This window comes from Osmerus eperlanus, chromosome 7 (assembly GCF_963692335.1).
Source record: "Osmerus eperlanus chromosome 7, fOsmEpe2.1, whole genome shotgun sequence".
Classification (NCBI taxonomy): Eukaryota; Metazoa; Chordata; class Actinopteri; order Osmeriformes; family Osmeridae; genus Osmerus; species Osmerus eperlanus.
Window position 1 is genome coordinate 13,090,528 of NC_085024.1, and position 18,993 is coordinate 13,109,520.

Here is an 18,993-nt window from a genome sequence, read left to right on the forward strand (position 1 = left end):
CTTATTATTATTATTATTTCGACTCTGCAAAACAGAGAAACTTCAAATACCAGAATGCACTTTCTCGATACGATTACGTCATCATCCTACGCCAGTTCAAATAAAATTGCGTTGCGGAGTGTACTTTGTGGGATCAATTTGAGATACAATTATTAAAAATGAATGACTCGCCAGTCGAGTGTGAAGTATTAGAGATGCAAAAATGTCAGGATAGATTGCGCTGCTTGAAAGAGTTGACCGAATTTACCGCTAACTGCAAGAATCAGTTGGACGAGCTGATCGAGACGCTGGGATGGACTCGAGAAAAGGCCCAGTCTCAGGTAATCTTTTAGCTAATAGTCTGCTGAGGATGTGGTGCTACATTTGGTCACAAACGATTTTCGACCGAATTAGTTAGCTAGCTAGCTACATGATCTGAGCTGACACTACCAGGTGCCAGGTTGTGACACTACAACCTGGCAGGCGTTGACATCATATTTATTGTGTTTTCTGAAGGAATCAATGGAAGTATGTCCGTACGACCCCAACCACAGAGTTCCCAGTAGGCGCATGGAGAAACACAAAGCTTCCTGTCAGCTCAGCAAGATGGGCTATAGCCAAGAGGAGCAGGTAGGATGCAGTTGTTGTAAAAAGACGCACAATTGTGACCTCACATGGTCTCCAATGTTCCTTATGTTAACCAGATATGCAATTATTTACCTGAATGTTTCCCGTAGGCCGAGATGTTGGACCCTTCTGTGTGCTATGAGAAATCCAACATCACTTGCTTTAATATGGGTGAGTGTCACTTTTTCAAATTGGCACCAACGTGTAATATGGTTTGAAAAAAGCATAAGAACCATTTGCGTGTAACCTGTGAGGGTGTTCATTTTCACTTGGTAGTTTTGGTTGGTGAGATGATGATGATGGGAAGTCTGACTTGATGCCTCCTTCTACAGACAGACACACACAGCAGCAGGTGATCCTCCAGGCAAGAGCAAATGCACCTCCATTGAGGATGGAGGGACTCTACAGCCAAGGTATGCTCAGGGAACGTCAACCTCTGACCTCTAACCAGCCCTAAAACAGAAGACTCCTACATTTCCTCCTGCTAATACTCCATGCTAGCTGGCTAACAACAAGCTGTTCACGCTAGTTAGCTGGCGTTCAAGTTGCAGCTGTCTTAAAATGATTATGCAGTGGTTTGTTGCCAGTGAGTGTGTGAAATCATGTCATAAGCAAAGCAGCGCCACAGACAGATCTTAACTGACTTTTTAACAATATGAAACCAACATAAATCACAACAAACATTTGAAGACAGCACGTGCTGGATAATTGGCATAAGTCAGTGGGACGTGGCCTATCATTTTGTCATACATGGTGTCTGTTTGTGCCATATTCCTTACCCATGAGTATTAATACGATTTCAGCCTGTGGTTCACAATTTCATACAGATATCTGTATGTTGTTTTACAGTGTCTGTAATGGTTTAGCAGGTGCATATAATAGATGTTCTTGGAGTGTAGTTATTACATTTGTGCAATGTGTGTTTTGTTTGCAGTGACAGGGGTGAGTATTAGAGGGGAGGTGTGCCCTAAACAGTTCTGCTCTGCTTCAGGCTTGCCTGATTTCGTGCAGTATCCTTTTGTGGCATATCCTTTTAAAAGTGCTCCATTTAGATACTCCATACACACACACACACACACGGGTAATCGCACTCACTGGTGCAAACACACACTTGCCTCTTGAATCTTTGGGGAAAGGCAGATTTTTGTGTGTGTGTGTTTATAGGTGTTTTTGCAGAACAAAGAATGAAAGTATTGTTCTGAATGCGTGTTCCCACACACCTGTTGTCAGTCGTATGTGCCTTGTGTGATTATGGATGTGTGTGTATGGATTTGTGTAAAGACCTTGCCAATGTGCTGCAGGTGAGTTCTCCAAAGACCCTCCAGATGTTCCTCAGAACCACAAGCGTGCAACTTCTGACCTCACTGTGGCCGACCGATTGGCTCTTTACGATCATGTGACGAGAGTAACCAGCCAACAAAAAGAGCAGGCTGAGGCGTCCAACAATGAGGACCTCTACATAGATTTGGTCGCCAAACTCAAAAAGGGTACGTCTGTGTATTTCAAACAAGACAAACTACAAACGTGTAATTGTTTACACCACATGGATAACCTGATGAGCTTGATTAAAATCTCCCTCACGGATGAGATCTATCACTTTTCTGCACTCCTGTAAACTCCAGTCAAGTCAGTGGGTGCTCTTTCTGTTTGTGGTTGTGTACAGGTGATGATCAGAATGGGCCCAAGTCTCACCTGGAGCTGATGGCTGAGATGAGGGACTACAAGCGGCGACGGCAGTCCTACCGAGCCAAGAATGTCCACATCACCAAGAAGTCCTACACCGAGGTGTGTACTGCCATGGAATCACCTCAGAATGGCCACACTATAGCAGTGAGCTAATGTATGTCTGTTAGAGAGCTTCACCGATGGTGAGACCTTCATCGGCTCTCATGGCTCCGAAGATCTCCGTCATCAGTGTGTGTATAAGATTCTAAATGTTGCGTCCAGGTGGTCCGTGAAGTGATTGAGGTTCACTCTGGGGAGCTGGCCAGACAGTGGAAAGACGAGCAGAAAGAAGTGGAGAAGCTTGGGGAAACAAAACGTAACTCTCATAGGTAAGGTGATATTCCCCTGTAGCCCTCGCTGCAAACATATTCAGAATATCAAAATATAGAAGAAGATGATGTATAAGAATAAAAATGAGGAGGGAAAAAACTCCCAATCACTGAACATCATGCCTCACAGTCACTGCTAAGGCGATTGGCTGGAACAGGATTGCTGGAACATAATTGGTTGGAAAGTAGCGGGCCTTTCCCATAGAAATTGACATTCCACTGGTACTGAGCTGCACTGAGCTGTGTTGCAAATCTTCTCTCAGACGGCCTCATTAGCTTACGCAACATGCTTAAAGGGACAACTTTTTAATTTATTTGTACTGAAAGAAACTTCCCTTTTGAACACTTTTCAAAACCATTATATTAAGACAGAGACTCTCAAATAAATGTGATATGTAACCTGATTTGCATGCATTGATATGCTCTGTAGGCTTATTTTTATAGCCGAAAGTAATCTAGAATTCCAGAATGATGAAATGCCATGGGACCCTTTAAACCCTTTCCATTCTTCTCACTGTCTCTCAGAAGGAGGTCGGAGGACAGGCGCTCTCCGTCCACCGAGTCCCGCCACTCTCACATCGGCCCCAGGGAGGGACACCGCAAACGCCACCGCAGTACGGAGCGCAGCCGGGCAGGCAGTAAAGAGCGTAGCCGGGAGCCGAGCCAGGAGCACAGACAGAAGGAGAGCAAGAAGAAGAGGAAGAGGTGAGACTGGAACCGGATCTTGTAACGTCGCCATGTCTGTGTTTTACGTGCTGCGGTTTGTGGCTATTTGGATTGTGCTCGTCATCGTCTGTCCATGCCGTCCACAGGGATTCCCGTTCCCCGGACGAGAGACATCATGACAAGAAGAAGAAGAAGAAGAAAAAGAAGGACGACAAAGAGAAAGAGAAGTGATTTGGTCGTTTTCAGCACCTCTGAGGACAAGTAAAATGATGTCAACTTACCTTGGAAAGACCAAGAGATTTCTTGTAAATTCAAAGCATACACTCACTAATTAGAATTTTTTTATTTGATGAAAGGTTTATTTTATTTGGCCTTCTTACTTCAGGATCCCACTTCTAATTTATGGGTAATGTGAAGTACATAAATGAGATCAAGGCAATTCAGAAGAATAACTGGAATAACATGATTAAAGTGTGACTCTGCAAGTCCTTCCCCTGGGTACTGCAGGGGACTGCTACTTTGTGTGGGTCTTTTGCCACTAGGAGGCTGTAGTTCTAGTTGGTGAGACGATGAACCCCAACCTCAGTGGTTTCTGTTTCCTGCTTTCTAGTGTCTCGATTGGTTTATATTCCACACATTCATTAATGTCAACCTGCTTGATGGTTGATATTCTCTGAGACACCTGTTTCGGAAAGACAGTTTTGGTTGTAGTCCATCTGGTTTAGATTTCTGCCTGTTAGCTAATCCTCAGGACACAAACCTGACCACTGCAGTTATGAACGAGAGAAAGGGACACAAATCAGAGAGGATGTCTTGATATTATCCCCAGGTCAGTCTTCTGCCCTAGAGTATCATTTCACACTCCAACAGACTCTGCGTTGTAAGGTCCAGTGCTGGGTTCTGACCGCCAGTGTGGACATATAGCTACTGAGCATGCTTGTGGTGGTCACGGTGAGCTGAATCTACCTGGAGGTTAAAGGTCCTCCTTTTCCTTCTCTGTCACTGTACAAACACTATGGAATGTTGGACAGCAGTGTTAGAGCTGGCACACTTTTACCAGCAGGTCAAAGGGCACCGGAGGTCAGGTCTGTTTCCAATAAATGTCTATAACCCAATATTGTCACTCAGGTAAAAATTGCCATCAGACATTACTGATGCCTGATTGACATGGGTTACATTTGCAGGTCTGTGAGAATCTAATTGATTTCAACCATAAACAATAAAGTATACTCAGTCATGCCCAGGTTTATCATTAAGCTTCTGTTAACTCAATGCATGAACCTTTTTTATAGCTAGAAATGGAAACGGTTTCATTATGGTTAACTGGGTAAAAGTTTATTGACCGAAAAAGAGTCCTCCAGTAGATTAATGGTGAACAAACCCAGTCATCTCCCCACTCTATAAAGCTCCTGTTGGACAATACTTTCCCACTCTACCTCCTTTCATCCCTCTCCTCCATGGCTGCTGTCTGAATCCCTCAATCCCCCAGTTTATTTGGAGTTTGGGGTAGACTCAGGTATTTCTCACCCTGTCGAGGAGAGGAGAGCAGGGAGGGAACATCAGCCACTCAGTGCCTGAGAACCTGAGGGATCCACAGGAGAGAGGAAGAAGGAGGGAGGGAGAGAGAGAGAAAGAGAGAGGGCAGGGGGACCATCGGGAGCAAGAATGCTGTGAGGAGCACCGTTCAGGACAGGACAAAACTGGACCTTTAATCGTTATTTATTCTTTCGTACGTGTACCCTGACTGGCTCTGGTTGGAGCGGACGTTACAGCAAGCAAGTGGACAGAGCCAGCACCATGGTCGTGTCCAGGGGAATGGTAAGACTGCAGTCGGCATGAGGTCCGACGCTGGTCCAGGAGGAAAATCTGGGGTTTGTGGTGCAGGGTGTGTGGGGGGGGGGAGTCGTTTTGGGGCCTGCATCCATTGTCAGTGCAAGCTGTTTGAAAAGTAGGCTATATTGAAATGTTGTATGGCATTGGACTGGGATTTATTGTTGACTGAAGTTATTTCTTTATGTACAACCATTGTGAGGTTCTCAGCTGTGTAGGCTGAAGGCCATTTGGTTGGTTGGTCCATTCTTATACTGGGTTGGAGAGTTCACTAGTGTGGGATTTTCAGTCGTGCATAGGATAAAATCGATGGAAATATTCTCCGTCCAGGATATGTAATTTTATTGCTCCTCCATTCCAGTATAAAATGACAAAATATTAAAAACTAAATGTTTATGAGTGTATACCACAAGCCATAATACAAAGTGCGTTCTTTTATTATTCAGTCTAAGGTGTAATTCCAATAGGCAAATCGCCTCCCACTGTTTGCGGAGTGTTAGGTGGAATGGGAAACTGTCTTCATTAATAGAGATCACACAGCAGACTGTATCACGTTGCTCCTCACTGCCCCAGGGGACCTGCAGGTCAGGAGGGATCACATGCTCAGTGGCTCCTCCCACTCACTGTGTGAACATTATTTTGAAAAGGATTGTGGGAACATGTCCAGGTAATCCACGGATAAGGACGTTATTTATAGTATGAGTACTATTACAGACATCATTTAACACCATTACATCCAAGAGTCTTCCTTGGATTATTGTGATTCCTATGATGTAAAATGGGTTGAATAGATTTTTTGAAAGTTATACGTCTTACCATTCTAAATATTCTTACAGTAATATATTAATATATTACTGTAACAGTAATACAGTAATATTACAGTAATATATATTACTGTAATAATGTATTTCTTCATGAAACTCCTTTGTGTAGGTGTAATTATACATGTTCACTTTTTGAAAATTGAAAATCTGTTTTATTAAGGAAATTATATTTACTGTCTGCATCCATTTGAACAGGAACCTATGCCCCTGCCTCTGTGACACTGCCTCTGACTCAGTTCCTCGTGTCATAGTTCTAGGCAAGAGAATTGACATACAAGTAAACTGCATTAGAATGTATTTAACAGACATTCATGTACTTGAAACATCAAAGAGAGAGACAGACAGAGTGAGGGTGAGTGAGTGAGAGAGAGAGACAGAGAGACAGAGAGACAGCTTCGCTTAATAGACCTAAACTCCAGAAGTCATAGACTTGGATTACTGTGGACCATTCTGGAATGTGAAACGAGCCTGAGAACCGCAGTAGCTCACCTCTGCTTTCATCCTGACAAAGGGCGTTTTGAGCTCTCCTACGTACTCCTGTGTCCTCCAGTCTCAGGTGACCTCTTCCCCATGTTTTCAGCCCTCTATGTGAGCAGGGTGGATCGTGGCCCTCTAGGTGAAATCTCCTCCCAGTGGTCATGTTTCCCACTGACAGCATCCAATACAATGTATTAAAAGGCTGTCCAGGAAAATATTTTACAAATATGGAATTTACAAAAGGTTTACTTTTCAAGTTTGAATTGCACGTTTCAAAGCACCTTATGCTTCTCATGTGCTTTCCATCCCACATTCGGGGTTGTTTGGACTGTTTTGTATGAGAATGTGATGAGCCTCAATGGAACAAACAACCGTAGTTTGGTATAGAGCTACTAGGAAGAATAACAAATAAAGAACTACCAAGGTAATCAAATCAAAGTTTGTCACACACCATCACACAAGTACAATGTGCAGTGAAATGATTTTTGCTGACTCCGTCGTGTGCTTGGGAAGAAAAAAAAATTGAGAAGATTTTTTATAGATGTTTATGCATTATTCAAAGATTATTCACAAATGTGGGTCTGGACATTCATATTTAGGAATGGTTTGAATAGGTGCTGTGCTGAGATGCGCAGTCAGTCGTAGTAGCGAGGTAGCGCGTTATAGAGGGCGTTCTAGCTACGCTGCAATTATATTTTATGGTCTATGCTGAAATGCATTTTCATTTTCAAGTCTTTTAGTAATGATGTGTCATTCAAAAAGTCACAGGCACGTAGAGACTTGCATTTTATATTCTGTTTTCTATGCCGGATTCCTGTCTCTCCGCTAGGTGTCCATAGCCTTCCGGTTACTCGCGCTCCTTTATTGTGCCTTCTTCTCCCACGGGCAGGATGAATACTCTGGCTTTCACTCAGGTGAGGAGAGAAACATTGGACTGATTATAAATTCCAACAATTTTACATTTATGAAGATTATTTATGACTTGATTTGTTTTGTGTGTGATGTCAAGTTTGCAATTAACCTAAAGGTAGGCATATTGTTCCAAGGGATGAAGTGAAATCAGCAGGTCACTATTTGTTTATAAAATTGCTGGTGCATAGACAATGCTATGTAATTAAATGGAATTGTATGGATGGGTATAGTTCAGTGGTAAAGAATTGGACTGCTGATCAAGAAGTCACAGGTTCAAATCCTCTCCTGTCCATTGCTTTGGAGAAAAGTACATACAGTACATCGGCAATGGGAATGTGGTGTGAGGGGGAAGTGTATGCTGTAAAGTACATTTACATTTATTATTTAGCAGACACTTTTATCCAAAGTACCTTCCAAGAGAGAGCTTTACAAAAGTGCATAGGTCACTGATCATAACAACGAGATAGCCCCAAAACATTGCGGGTAGCCAAACATGAAGCATACATTGTGAAAAGCAAATAAGTGCCAATGGGAAGAACCATAAGAGCATGTAGTTAAACAAGTTAAAAATTAAACAACATGAACCTCAAAAAGTGCAAGAGTGGACCTGTAGAAAAAGCAAGCAACAATAATATAAGATATTATTATAATTATAACAATAACAATAATATAAAATAATAAAGTACAGTTGAAGATTGTGTTGCCAAGATATCCACTTACTTACCTGTAAAGTCCAACTTCTTCCATTCAAAGTGTAACTCCATAGCAGTTTCGATGTACCTCAATGCTTACTGTAAGTATTGCCAGGTAGTTACATGGTGGTTAACAAAAGCTTAATGTAAAGTGTTGCCCTTTAATTCAACTCATCAACAGACATCTCTCATTTTCTATCGTCAGGTGACGAACACACGTATGAGGGCTCCCTGGTTGACAGCTATGACCCGTCTGGCTACCCTCACCCAGGTAATGAGCAACTGAAAAGATGTCTCAGGTCCTCCTCGCCTGACTGAAGCTAGGGTTTGTTCCCTTTCGCTTGTTTCCAAACAGCCCATGGAGCAAGCTTGACCACCTACTGTGAAACAATTGGATCCCAAAATATGTAACTGTCTTGTGTGGCTAAATTCCCCAGTTTGACATTTACCTACCTACCCCCCCCCCCCTCCTCCCCCAATCTCCTGACCCCCACCCCTAGCAGTGGAGTACCCACCAGAGCCCACCCACAGCTATGAGGAGCAGCAGCCCTCGGAGTACGACCCTTATGCCCCTGCCCCCACCGGGGTCACCATGATCACTGAGGAGTCCTACCCCTATGCCACCACCACTGAGTCCCACTACGCCAAGAAGGACGTCACCATAACCTCAAAGGTGCTCCTTGAGTGACAATCAGCAATGGGCTTTACCTTAATGCTTTGGTTGTTTTGATGATCATGTTAGGATGTGTGTAGGTATTTTTTCTCAGCTATTTCCATTGGAAGGTTATCACATGATTTAAACATTCTATATTCTATAAATTCAAGCAGAGATGTCAGTCCAGATTACTTCTCACAGTTTCAGTAGGTGTTAAGTGGAATACATTAGAATATAGCGATGCATCTATATAACATTTTGTATCTGAATTATTATAAATATACAGAGACCGATAGCAACATAACCAACATTTTTATTTTTGTGTTTGTTCCAAGTAATTGCTGAACATCTCAGGTTTGTGGTTTCCTTGGGAAATACTACCAGCACAAATGTTGCATATGGTCATTTTTATTTTCCTTTGACATTTCAAAATCCCTCCACACAGCAGACATTGTGGGCTAGCTCTGTGTTGCATGTGTAGCCTGCATTTGTTAGTGGCATCATCTACTTACGTAGAGTATTATTATGAAGTATAATTTTACACTCTGGAGTCAAACTTAACATAGAGCGGATGCCAATGTTGATATTTTTGGCTAATATCGTCCGATTCCGATAATCTTACCAATATTTTGGGTCTCCCTAGTAGTATGACATGCTGTTGAGTCATGAACATGACATATCACATTCCCACATATTCCAGGTGCCATACGATTCAGAGGAGTATGACTCGGGTGAAGACGCTGCTCTGGGGCAGGAGGGTCCTACAGAGTGCGACTGTGAGCCCGGGGAGCCTGGCTTCGCTGGCTTTGCAGGGCCCAAGGTAGACAATACTACAATTATGACGACCATCTGTGCACATTAAAACTACTCTACCGTCTGATTGATTTGGGAGAGTGCAATAAATTAAATAATAGTAGTTGTCTGATTTATTTTTATTTTTATCTCTGAAATATTGTCCCTTTTGTTGTATGTTTTGTATTGTGCATTTGCTTTGTGCTTTTACTCCGTTTATCTCTACCTTTTTTTTGATGGACAGACTATTTACAATGATTTGTCTATCCATTCAGGGAGGAAGAGGTCTGCAAGGAAAACAGGGTTTCCCAGGGGCTCAAGGAAGGGAGGTGAGTGTGTCATTACACAAAGACATTTTTGTATAAATCCATATAATCTGTAAATGGATTTCATAAATCCTGTTATAAATAGAATAGTACCATATATAGGTGAGACACGGAATTACGACAGAATTATTTTCACTGAGGCAATGTACTTTTAAATGTGCCGTAAGTAAAACGTTTAAAGCCTTTATTCACCTGAATGTTTGAACATATACAGTATACATATATTATTTCAGCAAACACAGATGTTGTGCTGTGTAAGTGATGCATTTCCAGTCAGCCTCATGGAATTATTCTGGGAAAGGGCAAACCAGTCAAAGACATTTTCTGAAAATGAAACGTGTACATTGTTTACATTTAAAGATACATTGGGTAAGAATTTTTATGGAAATAAAATAAAAATGTTGTCCTCAATAAACATGTTGTGTACGCTAATGAGGCCCCCTGAGAGATGTTGCTACACAGACAGCTCAGTACCCGTGGAATGTTAATTTCAAATTTAGGAGCGGCCTGCTACTTTCCAGCCAATTATGTTCCAGCAATCCTGTTCCAGTCAATTGCCTTTGAAAAGGCGAATTTTCCTCCCTGGCTTGTTTTGAGGAACCACTGTCAATTAAACTCGAGTTGGACGAATACATAAAAGAATGGGGGCTGCAGTTTCTCAGATTTGAATTTATTTTACAATGTTACCTTTTGCAAGTTGACATTTTATTAATACATTAATTTACAATTTACATTGTTCATGGTGATTTATCGTAGTAAAATGTACTATAACCTCCAATCCCATTTCCCATAAATCTGAAGTTTTTGAGTTCAATCCCTGATTATGACACTCTCAATAATCACTTAGCACTCTGAAATTGACTGATTAGGTCTGTTTCATCAGGGTTACAAAGGATTCAAAGGGGTTAGAGGACGTGGAGGAGACACTGGCCCTGTGGTGAGGAATCAATGTTGTGAAGACAATCACACCAGTAGCTTACCCTGATGCTACTGTTAAGTGACTGAGATTCTCACTACACATATTACATTAGTTGTTCAAATGTTATGATCACACATAACATATTGGGAAAGTGTGTCCAAACTTTTGACTGATACCGTATATGCATAACAACATCACCTATTGGGAGAACTCATGTTTGACCTTTGACCTCTTACCAGGGTGATTCAGGGCTTGATGGGGAGGAAGGTGCCTCTGGTTATTCGGGAGCCATGGTAAGTAGTGAACCTCATCAAATATTATCCAGTCATTTGTTTTCTTTGCTTTTCTTGTTAACAAATGCACTTGAAGAGTATGTTTTTAATGTGCAGGCTTCCAGCTTCTCAATTGACTGTCTTTATTAAATAGGACCACTAGATGGTGCTCCCTGCAGTTTGTCTACAGTGTGTTAAAAGGGAAACAGAAAGTGTAGGGAGAGTTTGTTTTTCATTTCATTCTCAAGAATTGAACAATGAAAAGAGATTGTCAAACAAAGAAAGATCTGAATGGAACTTCCCACAATTCTTGAGCATGAAATGAAAAACAAACTCTCCCTCCACTTTCTGTTTTACTCGTCTTTTCTTCCATTCTTTCTCTTTCATTTACATATCAGAAGCATTTCACGGTGTGTTGTTGGCAGGGTCATCCTATCTGAATCTCCCCCCTCCCCTTTTCAACAGGGTGTCCCTGGGGTGCCAGGTGATCCAGGTGTTGATGGCGTTCCTGGGCTGAAGGTGAGGACCAGACACCCAACCAAAACAGTGGAGGTGGAGGTTTCACTTCCACGTAAAACCCCCTTACACTCCTTGCCACACAAAACTGAAATGACTAGGAAATGAGCACCGCTATAAGGAATTCCCCATGACATACTGTATTGCACTGTGAAGAACCAACATGACTTGCTACCCAGGTAAATGCTTGGACTTGTCCAGTCAAATTGATAAAACCTGTGAGATCCGTTACTGTATATATAAAGCTGGCAAAGTGAATGGAACTCTGTTTTGAAGTCGAATGATAATTTCTGCATGTTGAAAGAATCGACGTGTCATTGATAACCCCAAAACCACTTCTAACATCACAGAGTAGAAGTGGGAGCTGACAGAAAAGCCAGAGATCTTCAAAAAAGAATCCTAGACAGTAATTGGTTTGATGTTATCGAAAACCAAGTACACCAGAACACTAAAATGACCAGTGATGCAGAAAAAAACCCATACTAAACCAGTTTGACATCACAATGAATCAGTATATTTCCATCCAACTTTATTCTGACATATACATAGTCAATATATAATTCCATCATGTAAAAATGGAACCACTGTAAGATTACCTCCATGAAGTCCCAGCAGACACTGAAAATATCGTTTTTTCATGATATTTGCATGTAACGGATTATGTGTCTTCTCGTCCACAGGGTGACATCGGTATGGAAGGACCCCGAGGGGGGGTTGGGGCCCTAGGGGAGACTGTAAGTGTTGTCCATCGATATCCATCTAACCTCACTGTACAAAACAGCGTCCCTTCAATGTTAAAACTTCACACACTAGTTCAGCTCTCTAAATCCTGTACTATGTGTTGTTAAATGTCCTCACGTGTTCTATTTCTTATATCAGGGCCCAGTGGGAAAGGCAGGGCCTACTGGTCCTGGTGGAACTACAGGAATCAAGGTAAATATGGTCAAACTAACAGCCCGACATCTCCTGACCACAACTTTTACGAAGGAAACCACAAGATGTACATTCACACACACAACATAATAAAGGTCAAACAGTATGCACTTGTCAGCTCTAGACTTTTTCTCCTGTTTGCTCCCCATCGATTCTGAGATATTGGACTTTATTTAAGGGAATGCTACTTTAGAGCAGCTTCTTCAGCATTTTTTTTTAGCTTTTCCTTTGTCGTTTCTACAGGGGTCGATTGGTGTGACAGGGAAACAGGGGCCTGAGGGACGAGAAGGAGACAAGGTAATATCATCTCTATCTGAGAGTAGCAAAAAAGAACCTCACGCTTATCTGAGACAAATGGAGGCTATTGACTTATACTTCTTCCTTGTCACCCGTGTGCCCTGTCTCACTTTCCTCTGAACAGGGTCAGGGTGGGGCTCCCGGATTCTCCGGAGACCACGGCGAGCGAGGCTACAATGTAAGCTGCTCGATTTCTCCCTCCATCCCTCTCTCCGTCGATCCGTTCAGTTGTAAAACATGTTCTTCTCTGTCTCCACTCGTGGACGTTGCTTTTCTCTCCTCTGCAACATTGACCGTTTTTTCCTTTTACAGGGTTATCCTGGAGAGACAGGTGGCAGAGGGGATTCTGGTCCTAAGGTATGAAAACACCAAGAAACCCAATGTTTATATTTACAAATCAGGTACAGCGTATACATCAATAAAAACACCTGAACAACACCTTCATATCAGTAGCGTGGCCACACATTTATATGTCCGCCCCCCAAGAATTCTGATAGCATACAATGAAAGATTAAGGTGTTTTTGATGTATATAAAAAAAGATTTGTGGCCCCCTCATGTTAAAATGGGGACCCCCTCAAAATTAAAATGATGTCTATGCCACTGCTTCACATATGAAATACCCCAAATCATAACATAACTGCGCTGTGCATAACTGACATTTACAAAACAGATGTATTGTCCTTAAGATAAACCCTTTGACAAGGACAGATACGAATTGGCCGTGATTACGAATGTTGATTTTATAACAGGGGAAGAATGGAAAAAATGAAAGAGAAAGAAATAATTAAAAACCAAACGAGACACTTTCATTCTTCCCCTGTCGAAATTCTGTCTGCATACACATTGAACTCTTTCTGTTTCGGTTTTTAAATAAGTCTTTCTCTTTCATTCTTCCCGTCATTTATCTCCTCTCATCCCTAGGGAACCCAAGGCCAGAGTGGTATCCCAGGTAGTGACGGTGATCCTGGACAGGACGTGAGTGACTTAACATCATTACTCATTTAGAATAGATCCTACAGAAATACTGTAAGTAATCAAATGTACTTTCCCCATTCTCCTGTAGGGACCTCTAGGAGTTCCTGGTGTGATTGGTGTCCCTGGAGAATTTGGTGCCAAGGTGCTGTATAACGAGTGGCTGCTCATTTAGGCTGTCTCTCGTGAAGCATTATGCGGCAACTATAGAATTCTTTATGGTACATTAATGACCAGTTTTGTCCCTACAGGGCGACAGAGGTGCTCGTGGTGTAAGGGGACCTCCAGGGAGAGTTGGAGCCGGGGTAAGACATGTTATAAGTATGTCATGGCCTTTAGTTGTGATTATTTGAAGCTAACAGGGGAAGCAAAGCTTCCCTCTTTGGGGTTTCCCCTCTGGTGTTGTTGCTAAGTATTTAAACGTCATGGTTTTGTGTGGGCAGACAGCAAAAGGTTATCTACATGAGTCACATGATAATTTATTTTTATTTATTTGATTTAACCTTTATTTAACCAGGAAGGTCCCATTGAGATAAATCAATTTTTCAAGGGAGACCTGTCCAATATAAGGTTACAAGGTAATATTTGTTCACGAAGCAAGGATGAAAGCCAAAAAGGAATTCCCTGCTTGTTTTATTTTTCTACAAGGGACTCCAAGGAGAGAGTGGAGACGCAGGGGTACCAGGACAACCAGGACCAAAAGGCCTGCGTGCCCAGCCAGTATGTGAACAGCACACCCACCAAAACACTCAACTATTCATTATTATTACAATGATCTATTTACTTGCGCAATAAGCATGGTATTAGCTGTTAATAATTAACTTCATGTCGGAAATATGTTACATTTTTAGGGAGCCAAAGGTGAAACAGGACCAGATGGTGAGAAGGTAACCTTCATTTTAAGTACTTAAATAATCATTATTGGTTATCAACAGCGATAGAAAATGACGAGTCAACTCTCTACTCAAATGATTTGTCAACTCTCGTGGATGTATCAGACCTGCTGATCAATCAGCCTTTGATCATCTGTTGTTTATGTGTTTTTCCTCCCTCATGACACAAAGCTGTCATAAGTCATTTGGTGATAATCACAAGGTTGTCACAATGTGAGTGGTTGTACTCTCCCTGTTGATTTTCCTACACATAGTAGAAGTGTGTTTTAAATGTTTTACCACATTTAATTTAATTAATTTCCTTTTTCTCAGGGTGGGTCTGGAAGGACTGGAGTGAAGGGAGTAAAAGGTGGAAAGGTAACCTTGTCTTAATGCTACACCTTCCTCTTTTAATCTCTAAAAATAGTTCCACTCATTATTTCCCCAGACAAGTTTTTGTAATACGTGCTCCACTTCCTCATTCTCTACAGGGAAATTTTGGCACACGCGGTGACAAAGGACAGGTGTGTTACGTTTTGTGTTACGTATGTCATAGAAAAACCATGCATGTGATGTCACATTGTAACTTCATCAAGAATAGTTACATGTCTCTAGCCTTTGATATTTTTGAAATGAATATGCATATCTTATCTCTTTCTAAATGTATCTCTTTATTTATTAATCCCTTCATCCCTTCCTCTGACCTTCAGCAAGGAGAGAGGGGCACCCGTGGACGTGATGGTCTTGCTGGACGGGTCGGACCACCGGGTATCCCAGGACCGAGAGGACAGTCAGGCCCAGGGGGTGATCTGGGGGTCAAAGGTCGTGCAGGACCCAAAGGAGTTCCAGGTGCCGCTGTGCGTATCAACAGCCAGTCCCGCTGAAGTAGAAACTTGCAATGTCTACCACACTGGTTCATAACACGAAAGTGATGGCCCTACATTTTTGTTTTATTACTGTCAAAATCAGGCATCAAAGCATTTCACCCTATTGAAGTATTGGGTCAACTTGACAGTTTGGGTTCAAAAGGAACATTGCTTGGTGGATAAATGGATGGATGGTAAAAAGATGGATTTTAAGAGTTGGTTGAATGATGGTTGATTGATATATTTGATTCCTTCCATTCACGTTAGGGCCCTGGTCTGACGGACGAGCAGGTGTTGCAGCTGTGCAGAGGCGTGGTCACTGCCCAGATCTCCCAGTATGCAGCCTCCATCAGGGCCAAGTGTTCCCAAGGCTGCCCCATCAACAACCGCACACTCATAGGACCACCTGGAGCCACAGGACCCACCGGAGGGTCAGGCAAGCCTGTGAGTCAACAGGCCCTTGAAATGTCAATTAACCAAACCCTTGCTTTACACCACTGACACCAGCAATTTTAAGGGTTAAGGATATCCCATGATTCTTCATCACAGTTTTCACTTTAAATCAAGGTTATGGATTGTTATTGGGTCAACTGTTGAAATGGTTGTATGGTGATAGAAGAACTCTACTTTATCTGCTTTGTCTTTTCTTTTTTCCTCTTTTTCTCAAAGGGCAAAGCAGGCAAAGCTGGGGCCAAGGGAGGCCGAGGCATCATCGGAGACACAGGAGCAGAGGGGCAGAAGGGGGCACAAGGAGAGAGAGGTATGTACACACAAAAACAAACATACAAAAGGTGAGATATAGAACCATACCGCATGGAGTACGAGAAGAACCTTAGGAAAAAAACGAGCGAGAAAGGGCTTCAAGTCAGAAAAAAACATTCAGGTTTCCAAACAGTACTTTACAGCAAAAACTTCCCCTAAACATTTGAGCTTATTCTATCAGCTGGGTTATAGCGTTGCATCGACCATATAGAAAACATCTCTGGTAAAAGTTGAAGGGATTTCCAATTATAACAACAACTGTAACAAAACAACTCATTCACACCCAAATGTTAATCATTTCACAATTGTCGCCTTTGTCATGAGGTACTGAAATGGTAGAACCTGGTAAAGACATACTGTACACCTCAGAGCTCCCCACTGACTGCCCTTGTTCCAATACATCTCTGATACTCTCTATTCGTCCACAGGTCTGAAAGGCAACAAAGGAGCGAGAGGTGATGCTGGCAAAGGTCTGCCAGGACATGATGGACACCAAGGCCTTAGGGGTAGGATACAGAATATGTTCTTTAACCGACATAATCTTTAATGGCTCCCAGATATGTGTTGTACTACAGCAACATAAACACTCCTTGAACACTGAACAATTTGAGTGAGAATGTGGCCGGGCTTATAAGCCAGATAGCCGCAAACAAATAGTATTCTATTAACAATATGTCTGAAACATTATCCTGTGCCCAGTTTTTATTCATGGGGTAATGAGCCGTGTTCAGTCTTTAAAGGTCATAGTATCAGTTTTTGAATGACCCTTTCAGGATGTTGATGTGAGTGAATTATATTACAGACATTTTGCCACGTCACCTGAAACCTTACTGACTGGTTGTTGTTATCTCTTGCTTACAGGTGTACCTGGCCACCCAGCGGAGCCTAAGAATGGCATGGAGGGTCCTCATGGCCCCCGTGGGTTCCCTGGCCCAGTGGGCCAGCCTGGCATGGCAGGCATCGCCGGAGTCCCTGGCATATGTGAGGCACGAGACTGCAGCATTCACGCGCCAGTGGTGCGCAAGGAGCAGGGCCTGGTAAAGGGACCCCTCAGCCCTATGATCTAACCCCAGCCAAGGAGCTGTGGAAGAGGGCTGCTATATGCCGGGGTGTCGTCCTGAAGGGTCGCTTCATGGCAAGGTTTGGGTCAAGTCCATAGATACTCCAGTACTCCCCGGGAAATTGACTTTGATTGCATTGCATCAAATGGCATTAGTCTGTATTTGTCTTTTCGATTTCCATGTTCACTGGTATTGAAATGGAGTTGGTCCAAGCACATGATCCCATGGAGCTTACGAGATTTGATGAAGTTTGGTGAGACAAGCTGGACTCTGTACAAAGAGAGGAAACCAACCACGAGGACATGCCATCTGAGCCACACAAGGCTCCTGTAAACTCAAATGACTAAGATTTTACATTAATGCTTTTTGTTTTTCAAGCCCAATTTTATATGTCAAAGGTGTAAAAAAAAAACTATTGGTTAAGGCAAAAATGTTCATCTCAATCATACTATTTGTTATGTTATTATAACTTTTAACTATTGCTGTGGGTACATAAAAATAAAATACGGATATGTAAATAATTTTGTAAAGTATCTGACCTGTGTGTGTTCCAATACACATCACTGTTTTAGATAAAGGTTTTTTTTTCTTAAGAGGAGTCCTTACTTTATTACAGTAATCATTACAGTTTTGGTGTCTGTTTTGTGTCATTATTTACTTCCCAAATGAACCCTTCCATCTTTTTATCAGCACAGAATAGACATCACAGTCAAACAAGCACAGCATTTTATGAATCACCATATTCCTTTTATCTATTTGTGTAACAATGTTTATGTCAATAGTAGTCATTAACCTAAAATGTGAGTTATAATTGCGGCTACTGCTTCAACAAAAGTCATAAGGTGGCTTTGGAACAAAAGCATCTGCTAAATTAAATGAATGTATTTTAAGTTAGTCTTACTGTATGTTTAAACAACACATAATACATACTTGTGATAAAGCAGGCAAGGAGTCTGCGTTTTGGGATGAAAGTGCACAAGAACTTTACTGAGAAATAAAGATGCTACAGAACAAAGGGCAAACGCCACACGGCCATCGATAAAGAAACTAAGAATAAGACTTCACAACGAGGTCAGAGACAGCTCAGCTTATATAGCCATCGTAATGAGTCAACACAAAACAGGTGCGTCTAATATTCCGGTGACGCAGATTGGCGCTCAGACACCGTGTGAACCGTGACAATACTAAGAATGCTGCTTCGGATTTAACATTGTAAAATACAGGTTTTAATTTACATTGCAATTCGATTATTGTAGATTGATATTAGATCAAATACTAATGACAGTGTGCAGAGAAGTAAGCTGCGTATTACATTATGAAGTGAGAAAACATAAAACAAGCAATTCATAGTTGCACGCCTAAAGCCATTATTGTGATAAGTAACAGTAATAGATGTCTTTAAGAATGATAGGGTTACCAATAAAGATTCATATATAAGAATAATCTAATTATAAATAATCAATTTCATGTGTTTTTTTTATGTTATAAACTATATTGGTATAAAATACATATATATAAATAAAAGGTATTTACAGTACAGTTATACAATAAGTTAATCTTCACATTTGCAGAATTGAGCAGAATTTTGAGTGAAGATATGCAAACAATTGAAATGAATTGAACTTGGACTGCTCTATCACCCAGAAAGTAATTTACTTGTTTCTTTGATTGGCTCCTAGCATGTGAA

General features: G+C 41.7%; 2 protein-coding genes across 3 annotated transcripts; both read left to right on the forward strand.

Annotated features, from left to right (window-relative positions):
- The first annotated feature begins 76 nt into the window (after window positions 1–76).
- snrnp48 (small nuclear ribonucleoprotein 48 (U11/U12)) lies at window positions 77–3,681 on the forward strand. Its single transcript, XM_062464969.1, has 9 exons — window positions 77–320; window positions 496–609; window positions 717–777; window positions 939–1,019; window positions 1,908–2,093; window positions 2,270–2,391; window positions 2,554–2,660; window positions 3,186–3,365; window positions 3,473–3,681. The coding sequence occupies exons 1-9, from the start codon at window positions 159–161 to the stop codon at window positions 3,555–3,557; spliced, it is 1,098 nt and encodes a 365-aa protein (XP_062320953.1). The 5' UTR covers window positions 77–158; the 3' UTR covers window positions 3,558–3,681.
- Window positions 3,682–4,947: 1,266 nt separating this feature from the next.
- Window positions 4,948–17,899, forward strand: zgc:113232 (uncharacterized protein LOC541546 homolog). Of its 2 annotated transcripts, none has more exons than XM_062464967.1 (26): window positions 4,948–5,144; window positions 7,287–7,371; window positions 8,267–8,332; window positions 8,562–8,734; window positions 9,417–9,536; window positions 9,784–9,837; window positions 10,718–10,771; window positions 10,993–11,046; window positions 11,491–11,544; window positions 12,222–12,275; window positions 12,421–12,474; window positions 12,718–12,771; window positions 12,896–12,949; window positions 13,084–13,128; window positions 13,695–13,748; window positions 13,837–13,890; window positions 13,997–14,050; window positions 14,394–14,465; window positions 14,597–14,632; window positions 14,951–14,995; window positions 15,109–15,141; window positions 15,328–15,474; window positions 15,751–15,927; window positions 16,153–16,243; window positions 16,674–16,751; window positions 17,107–17,899. In XM_062464967.1, exons 1-26 carry the CDS (start codon window positions 5,124–5,126, stop codon window positions 17,310–17,312), a joined length of 1,989 nt encoding a protein of 662 aa, XP_062320951.1. In that variant the 5' UTR covers window positions 4,948–5,123; the 3' UTR covers window positions 17,313–17,899. The 2 variants fall into 2 exon arrangements, with proteins under 2 accessions (XP_062320951.1, XP_062320952.1); XM_062464968.1 differs by having other exon boundaries at window positions 8,565–8,734.
- The last annotated feature ends 1,094 nt before the right edge of the window (window positions 17,900–18,993 follow it).

What these genes read in the sequence shown, in the direction of transcription:
- snrnp48 (XM_062464969.1), top strand. Translation starts at nt 159, where the DNA reads ATGAATGACTCGCCAGTCGAGTGTGAAGTATTAGAGATGCAAAAATGT. An exon ending in GCTATAGCCAAGAGGAGCAG is followed by an intron (nt 610 to 716) that starts GTAGGATGCAGT and finishes TGTTTCCCGTAG; the next exon opens with GCCGAGATGTTGGACCCTTC. An exon ending in CATCACTTGCTTTAATATGG is followed by an intron (nt 778 to 938) that starts GTGAGTGTCACT and finishes CTCCTTCTACAG; the next exon opens with ACAGACACACACAGCAGCAG.
- zgc:113232 (XM_062464967.1), top strand. Translation starts at nt 5,124, where the DNA reads ATGGTCGTGTCCAGGGGAATG. An exon ending in ATGGCGTTCCTGGGCTGAAG is followed by an intron (nt 11,545 to 12,221) that starts GTGAGGACCAGA and finishes TCTCGTCCACAG; the next exon opens with GGTGACATCGGTATGGAAGG. An exon ending in CCGGAGGGTCAGGCAAGCCT is followed by an intron (nt 15,928 to 16,152) that starts GTGAGTCAACAG and finishes TTTTTCTCAAAG; the next exon opens with GGCAAAGCAGGCAAAGCTGG.